The 8,458-nt window shown below is 40.7% G+C and overlaps 1 protein-coding gene across 1 annotated transcript; it reads left to right on the top strand.

The window, feature by feature from the left end:
• Positions 1-2,246: 2,246 nt before the first annotated feature.
• Positions 2,247-8,165, top strand: and2 (actinodin2; the record flags this gene model as incomplete). The annotated part of the gene is made up of 6 exons (XM_079348877.1): positions 2,247-2,383; positions 3,021-3,112; positions 4,750-4,794; positions 5,986-6,149; positions 6,675-7,565; positions 7,779-8,165. 6 exons carry the CDS (start codon positions 2,247-2,249, stop codon positions 8,163-8,165), a joined length of 1,716 nt encoding a protein of 571 aa, XP_079205003.1.
• Positions 8,166-8,458: the final 293 nt, after the last annotated feature.

Below are 8,458 nucleotides of genomic sequence, written 5' to 3'. Positions count from 1 at the left end.
GTAAGCATAAATCATCGAAAAGGAGACTTGGACCAAACCAAACTAAACACAGTTAGTTTTCTAATATGAATAATTCTTTTTTTACAACGTTTTGACAAGTTGATTGAACTTGAAAGAAGACAATTAAATCCCACCCAAAAAACAGAGTTTTAGTATCTAACTGCCTTGTAATGCTGATTACCCAATAAAATATTATAGAACCGATGACAAGATGGAACAAGAAATGACGCTGGGATAAATTTGATTGGGTCATTATCTTCCATTAAGCTTTTTAATGGGTCAAAAAGTAGTAAACAAATCTAAGTGCAGACAATTGAAACGTTTTACCGGAAGATGAATAACAGTTTTTTTTTAATGTAAAATAATGCTGGATAAAAAGCCAGGAAAATGTGTTTTTCATTTCATGGGGACATTCAGCAGAACTCATTTGGATCAAAAACTATGTCTACGTGATGGGTTGAATAATATAAATGTCCCTAAAGCTGAATCTATCAACAGACTGGATCATATTAACGCAGCATATCACGGCTGTGGTTCTGATCTAACAGACAACACTGAGACTCTGTGCAGGCTGAAAGATAGACCATTTAATGGTCAGTGTGGAGCCATTATATACAGCACAACAGATGTCACAAATTCCTTCCCACTTTAGATATTTCTATACATGGTATGAAGAATCACATTACCTTTACTCTTTAAATGTCAAACCTCTATTTGAGGAACACTTCATCATTCTACTGTCAACTGAGGCCATACATTATACTTTTGTGATACCTCATATAACGTGTTTCTCTTCAAATATGGTCATATCTTCTGCTAAGAGCAAAGTCATCTCTACAAGATGTAACCAAACTGAACGTATTCACAGAAATTCGTACTATCACTACGTAAGGAGTACGAAGTTCACATCTGTTGGGATAAGTGTGAAGGTTGTACAGTTTATATAAATAAATGTACTGTATCTGTTTGGTGGATGTTTTCTAAGGGAGATATACTTTCAAAAAATGATTGCTATGCTTGACTGGTTTCCGGTAATGTCAGCTAGTTTTCATATCTCCCATACACACTGTATGTTCCACTGGGATTAACTCGAGGCTCCAAGTGTTACGTGGCACATTGTAAGCATCGGGAACCTGAACCAAAGAAACAGGGGTGTTGGCATACTGGTCCTAATGGCTCACCTACAGCAGCAGCCTCATTAGTGATGTGTGCTGCTCAAGGCCTACTTCACCTAATGATTCCAGTTTTGTTCATGTTGTTGGAAAGAAAACATGCATATATGAAAGAAGGTAATGAGAGGAAAACAAAATGCTTGTTTTCTGCCTCACATGGTTTTAAAACTGACTGTTTTTTTTGTCTTAAGTAAGGTTTTGATAGCTTGTAAAAAAAACCCCAAATACCTCTCAAGAGTGATTTAATGGCAATTTATACAGTGATTATGTTTCTCTTCTAACATCATCTTACACTTTGTATTAAGTCAGGAACAGGTTTATGGCCAAGTTTAGACATAAAATAACTTTATTCTGGTGTTTTTGGTATAAATGTATCTGGATATCTTTATTTTCAGAAAAAAATAGAAATTTCAAAGAGGCTGCTTCAATGCAGTAAAGCACAATTAAAATGAAAGGAGTTACATTTCTGTCGTCCTGGACATAATGGCTCATACATTTGTCAATATACTGATGCAACACAGGAACTATTTCAGAAATAGTTATTGTTTTCAGAGAGACGGTTCTAATAAAGATGAAGCACAGGGATTAAAAAGATGAAGGTTTATTTTATGACTTATTTCTTCTGAAGTGCAGTGTAATGTTGTGATTTACTGCTTCTTATTCACCAGTAGATTCCTGTTTATGCATCTCTTCTTCTTTTATATCATCAGTAAAGTACACAAACATGAGGACTCTCTCTTGCCATAGTTTCCACTGAATGCTTTATGAGTGCCACCCCTGCAATAGCTGCAGGCAGTTCTATATAATTCTGCTCTACTGTAACAGAGGCCTCGAGATGACTGAATTTAACAGCTTACAGTTTTAAGGTTTACGCCCACTGAGTCATTTATGTAAATTTTAAATCTCAAAATCAACTAGTGACTGATACACACTGTCACTTTACATGTTGACCTCAAATTCCAAACATGTGAGGAAAGAAACGCGGTGTTAAGTGGCACCTTGTTAATGTTTCTCCACAGAAAGCAGTCGTGCTGCTCACCTCCACTAATTATAGGACCCCTATTGGTTGGATGGATGGCAGTGCTGGAGCCAATCCTGGAGCGCCTACCAGCACGCTGGAGCCATATGACATGCATTTTTGTTTTTAATGATCAAGAGAGCTCCTTAAAAATGTTCCCCTGCCTGGCCATCCCATACAGGGGAGTAGAGAGGTAGAGCGTTTAGACAGCTCAAACAACCACACCGCAGTGAGGCCCCCTTGTCTTGAGAGCCAGAGAGCCTCACCTGATCACAGGAGGCCACGACTTCAGCACCTTTGCAGGTAAGGACCAATGTGCATGCTGCATGTAGTTCAGTCCATACAATGTTCAGAAAGCCTACGAAAAGGCCTGCAACTTTGGTTTGTCAGCATGAAAAGTAATAAAGCCCTCCGACGTATTCACCAGTGTGAAACTGAAGAGGACAATCTCTCCTTTGAGCACAGAGGCTGGAATTCAGCAGCCATTCATGCATTAATGTAGAAGAACATTTAGGCTTTTTCATACACCAGTTCAGTCACTCTGTTTGATAATTTGATATTCATAACTATAGACTTATTTTTCTCCACGTAATCCCTGAAAAGCTCTGCATAGTTTGTCCCCAATCCATCCTAGTTAAAGAGGAGCTCTTTCAGTACATTGTCTTCTTAGTTTTATATCCAACAGTTTGCTGAAAAACCCCCCAAGATGAAGCATGACATAATCCAAGTAGCTGCTTTGTTAGAAGATAGTATAATGCAAGAAGTTCATGCTGTTTAATCCATCCTCTAATACATTTTCCAATGAACATTTTTTCTATCTTTTTCTTCAGGAAGCACATTAAACTCAAAATGGCCCGCTTTGGACGACCCTCATTTTCTCTGATCCACACAGGATTCCTGCTAGCTATTGTTTTATTACCAGGTGAGACTTGATCCAAGCATTTGACATGATTTAAAATGTGCATGTGACTTCCTAACTGGCAGTTGGCAGACAGTTTTGAGCTTCCTCTTATGTAATAGGGGTATTTCCTCTTAGATGTTTTGAAGATAGTCATATTATTTTTGGAATAAATGAGATTTTATTCTCAAGTTTTTTTTCTTGACATAAAATGAAACCTTTCAGTCAGGAATATAAAAGAAATACTACAAAAAAGAAGGACTCTATATGTCTTACATCTGGTCTTCCAATGTGATCAGATGAGATGGTCTGAAATAAGTAAAATGTCTGAAAGGCAATAATAAGTAAAATAATTTGCATTTCCTGTTTCACACAAAAGGATTATGATTATGTCTGTTAAACAATGTGCACTATTTGAAAATCTTCCATCTATGACAGATCAATTTCTCAATCAAATCACTCATCACAGGACATGCACCTCATTTCACAAGTTAAAAGCATCATGTTTTCTCCAAATTTTTCATTTGAATGATTTTCTAAAGGCTTAGGAAATTAAAATAGCCTGCGTTCTAGCCAGCATATGATAAAAACAGAGCAAAAGTTGGAAAAATCTCCTCAGTCACAGAAATATTAAAAAAAAGATTGATTTTGGTTGAATGAAGTTTATTTCCCTGAATACAACTTTAGGTTACATGTACCTTAATAACCCCTCAAAAATCACAATATAAATATCAATGACGAAGATTTTTTTGCGGCTCAAACACTTTACTAATAGTTCTTATAATACTGTGAATACTTCTAAACTTGATCCTTTTTTAAAATCATACTTTTTAAGTAGGATCGTTCCATCGATGATTTACAACTTTTCCTCTGAGATGATATCAAAGCTCTTTCTGTTCACTGATTTTAATGAAATGTACTGGGAAAGTCGGGGCTGTGTATATCTAAGATACTGTCAATAGCTTTTCATATATCCTTGGGGCAAATTTTTAAACACCTCTTCACTCTTATCTTTTGAACTCTGAAACATCATGGCAGCTTGTTAGTACGACAAAATCCTTCCATAGTCATAAAAGACAGCTATCACTGCACCTCTGGGAGAGTCTCCACATTAATAAATTAAAAGGTCAGGAAGTTTGTTCCATATTCTCACTTGGATGAAGGAAAAAAAAAAAAAAAAAGCTTACTTGGTTTTTTTTTTAATCTTAAAGTTGTAAACTTCTGAAGAAAATCAGCCTGTTTGAGCAAGAAGACACTCCACATGTAGAGAGGGGGATGCACATACTGTAGACATGTCCCCTCCCTCCCACCTTCCACATTTACAGTGAAGGGGTAATTGGTTTGTGTGAGGGCCCTCTCTTTGTAGTTTTACAGGTAAAAGAGGCCCCCAGTTTTTTTTGCACCAGCTCCACCAGCCTTGTTCAAAGCCTAACTAAGCCTGCAAAAGTCTGGGTGGGGGTCTACAGGAAGAGTATGGGGGTGTTTATCCTGCAGGATGCTGCCTATGACGGGGCGCCAGAGCCCAAGCACCTGCCGTGTTTCACCCAGGGGCTTATTAGCAGCTCAGCGTTTTCCCTCATGTTAAGAGAAAGCTCAACATCTGGTCCTCGTCAGCAAATGTCCCTGCTGCTGCTAATGTGGCTTCTGCTTCTGTTTTACAGAGTTTCTGGGGGCAGTTCCAGTGGAGCAGCACAGGGAGGAGGAAGGTGAGGACCTGAGACGTGGCATGGGGTGGCCTGCTGGTTTTTAACTCTGAAATACTGATAATGATATGGAAACAAGACAACAAAACTCAGTCATAATCACTCCATGTTTCAGCCAGGCATAAATTGTAATGCCTGTTTTGAACCAACCCTTGTTGTCAGGCCTTAGAGTCAAACTCTATTAAGGCAACAGATTGTGAGCTTATTGTTTTTGTTACTGCTTCATTTCATTTCATTACATACTGAGATAAAATAACAGTAGAGACAAACAATATGAGGTTCTCTGTCAGATATAAGGAAACATACTGTACTGTCCATCTTGGTTAAAAAAATACATTCCTCTGGTTACAAACAAAGATTGCATAGCAAAGGCTAATGCATGAGGCTTAAACTCATGTGAAACACACACACAAACACAAACCCAAAACATTAATTGCTTACACCTTTAAAAAACCCATTTTTCATTTTGGAAAGACGCCTTTTTGCTGTTGATGGGTTGAATAATATAACTGTCCCTAAAGCTGAATCTATCAACAGACTGGATTGTACTCATGCAGCATGTCACGGCCGTGGTTCTATTCTGACAGATACACTGAGACGCTGTGCAGGCTGAGGAATAGACGTTTATTGATTGGAGGTAGAGCCCTTATATACAGTACAACAGATGCCACAAATTCCTTCCCACTTTAGATACTTCTGTACATGGTATGAAGAAACACATGACCTTTACTCTTTGAATGTCATTCCTATATTTGAGGAACACTTTAACATTGAACTGTCTACTGAGGCAGAACCTTATACTTTCATGATACCTCGTGTGTCTCTCCCAATATGGTCATGTCTTCTCTAAATAGATCATGGTCTGCTCACAGCAAAGTTTTCTCTACAAGATATATCCAAACTGAACGTATCAACAGAAATTCGTACTATCAGCTGTCTTGTAAAAGCCACATGAAAAGACTGATACCATTCACACATCTGTGAATCTATCACAATACAAACATAGAAGATAGCATGACGTGAATAAAAGCAAATAGCATTTCAATATGATAACCCCCCCCCCCCCCCCCTGATTATTTCATCAATCTGTGATCAGGTCTGCTTACATAACTGAAACTTTCTTCTTCATGTGTCATGTAAATTACAGAACCTGCACACTTCATTAGGTTCACTTCCCACCTCTTCTCTCCTCAGTGCCTGCAGAGTCTGATGATGTGAAAGCACAGGCCATGACGAGCCTGACCACACTTGTTCGTAACAGAAGGAACCTCCCCGTCTTGCCTGTGCCCCAGTTTAAACGCCTGCCGGACTTCTGGGGATGGTACAAGTACTTCATGGACAGCCACAACCAGGAGGGAGTGAGTGGAGTTTATCTCACATTAATTATTCAGTCTCCCCCAGTTGGGATTCTCAACCACGGCTTGTTTTTACTTTAAAAATGAAACAACAATCAAAAATGTTCTTGTTTTTTTTTTTTTTATTTATCATTGAAGCACTCAACAACTTTGGCCAAACTTCTGTTTGATGTTAACTCCTTATTTTTTTCACAGCAATAAATACTTTATTTCTCCAACGATGATTATATAAAAGTGTTAATAAGCCATTGGCCTCTTTTCTGAGTTACTCTGCCATGCAAGTCATGTTGCAGCAGAGTGGAAGCTCTGTGGTTTCGGAGTCAGCAGTGTGGTTTGAGTAATATAACAGAGAGCTGAAAAAGTACATGCATTCCCCCTTGGAGGATTGGTGTTATTCCTCTATCAGAGGCTTTGTTTAAATGTGTATGGTTTATTTTTAGTTTATTTTTGCACTCTCTATGTTATGAAAATGATATGGATTTGGAGCAGATTTATTCATGCTTTGCTGTTCTCTGTTCTGTATTTTAGGTGGAGGATCTAGATCGTCTCTACATGGCATTTTTGCAAAACAAACACAGGTCAGAGGAGGGCCCTACCTTCAACCACTACCTTAAGCACCTCAGTGAAGTCTACAAGATCTGTGCTGACTCTGATGATCCAGAGTGCATCGCCGAGTCTACCAGCAAGCCAAAGGCTGCCGTGGTGATGCCTGAGGCCATAAAGTCTGCTGCTGTAAGGATGTGCAACCCTTACCTCGATCCCTATTGTCTCTTCCCCCTCCTTCCCAAAGTAGCTGCCCCTGAGCCAGCTCCAGCCAAGGTCCCAGCCCCCATCCTCACCCCCATGCTGCCAATGCCTCTGAAGAGCCCCACCGGCTTCTACTACTACGCCCCCGTCCTGGAGCCCTTCTTGAGTGCTGAGCAGAGGACTGAGCTGCTGAGGATCTGCAATCCTGAAGATGTGGAGTGTCTGCAGTATCACCTGAGGGCAGCTTATGGTTACCGCCCAGCTCCTGGCCCTGCCCCATCCTATGCCGCCCTCAAATGTGACCCAAAGAACCCCTACTGCATGCCAACCTTGGTGCAAAAAGCCCCTACTGGTTTCTACCACTTGGTCTACCCAAGCTGTGATCCAGAAGTCGATCCTCTGTGTGTGACCAACGTTGCTGCTCCAGCTCCCCTCGCTGCAGAGGAAGCTCCTAAAGAACAACAATGCAACCCTCTCTTTGATGCCGGCTGCAACCCCCTGACTGCCACCAAGCTGTCCGGCCTCACCAAGCCCGTGCTGGAGTATGCCCCCAACGACGAGCCTGCACCTCCTGCTGCTCCTCTGTCCTGTGACCCACGCTATGACCCATACTGCATACTGGCAGCTGCTGCTGCTCTGCGCAAGCCTGCTCCGAAGATCCCCGAACACCAGGTCTGAAAAGTCCTGCTTCTAGGATTACATACAGTAGTTCAATATTTTGACTAATCTAGTGTAATCTTGCCTATTGAATTGTTCTATTAGTGCTTTTTTCTTTCATAAGGTTTATTAAATGATGTAGTGAAATGAAATGGGTGTTGCATGATGCTTTCATTTGCTGTCTTCCATCTGTCTTGAACAAAATACACAAATCAATCAATCAATCAGGTCCGCTACAAGCTTGGGGTCCCCGGCAAGACCAAGGATGGCCACGACTGCTATGTGCACTATGACAAAGACTGCACCCCAGTGAAGTCTGGCTCTGAGGCCAAGGCTGACATCAAAGCTCCAGCCAAGCCCGCCTGCCATCCATTCGACCCAAACTGCGGAAAGTTTGCTGCACCCCCTGGCATTGTTGCCTCGAAGCCCAGCAAGGATGGCATAATCATGCCTGACCCTGACTGCGATCCTGAGTTTGACTACAACTGCCGCCTGCGACGCGCTGAGCCTGCAGAAGCTGCTGATGAGCCCGCAGCAGCTGATGAGCCTGCTAAGGAGGCCCCTGTCCCACGCTTTGAAGACTTCCTTAGAGATGTCATGAGTCAGCACAAGTAGATTTTATGATTAACTTGATAACAGCATCTACACCTACTTGATGAACTACCTGCAAGAGATGGAGTTCACTTTGTAGTCATAACTTTAATGGAACTTATGGACCACAACTTTCCACGTTATCATACATTTGAAAAACAAGATCCATCAAGTTGGTTTTTTTGTATTATGGGGAAACAATCCCAGGGGGGCTTAGTATAATATAACAGCATTATGTGAAACTTGTGGATTAAACTCTTGATGTGTGTATGTTTGTAGAAAAGTGTATAGTTGTGTAATAGCTAAGGGCTAGTTTG

Source organism: Symphodus melops, assembly GCF_947650265.1.
Source record: "Symphodus melops genome assembly, chromosome: 7".
In the NCBI taxonomy this organism is placed as follows: Eukaryota; Metazoa; Chordata; class Actinopteri; order Labriformes; family Labridae; genus Symphodus; species Symphodus melops.
This window is presented reverse-complemented; position numbering and strand designations above follow the sequence as displayed.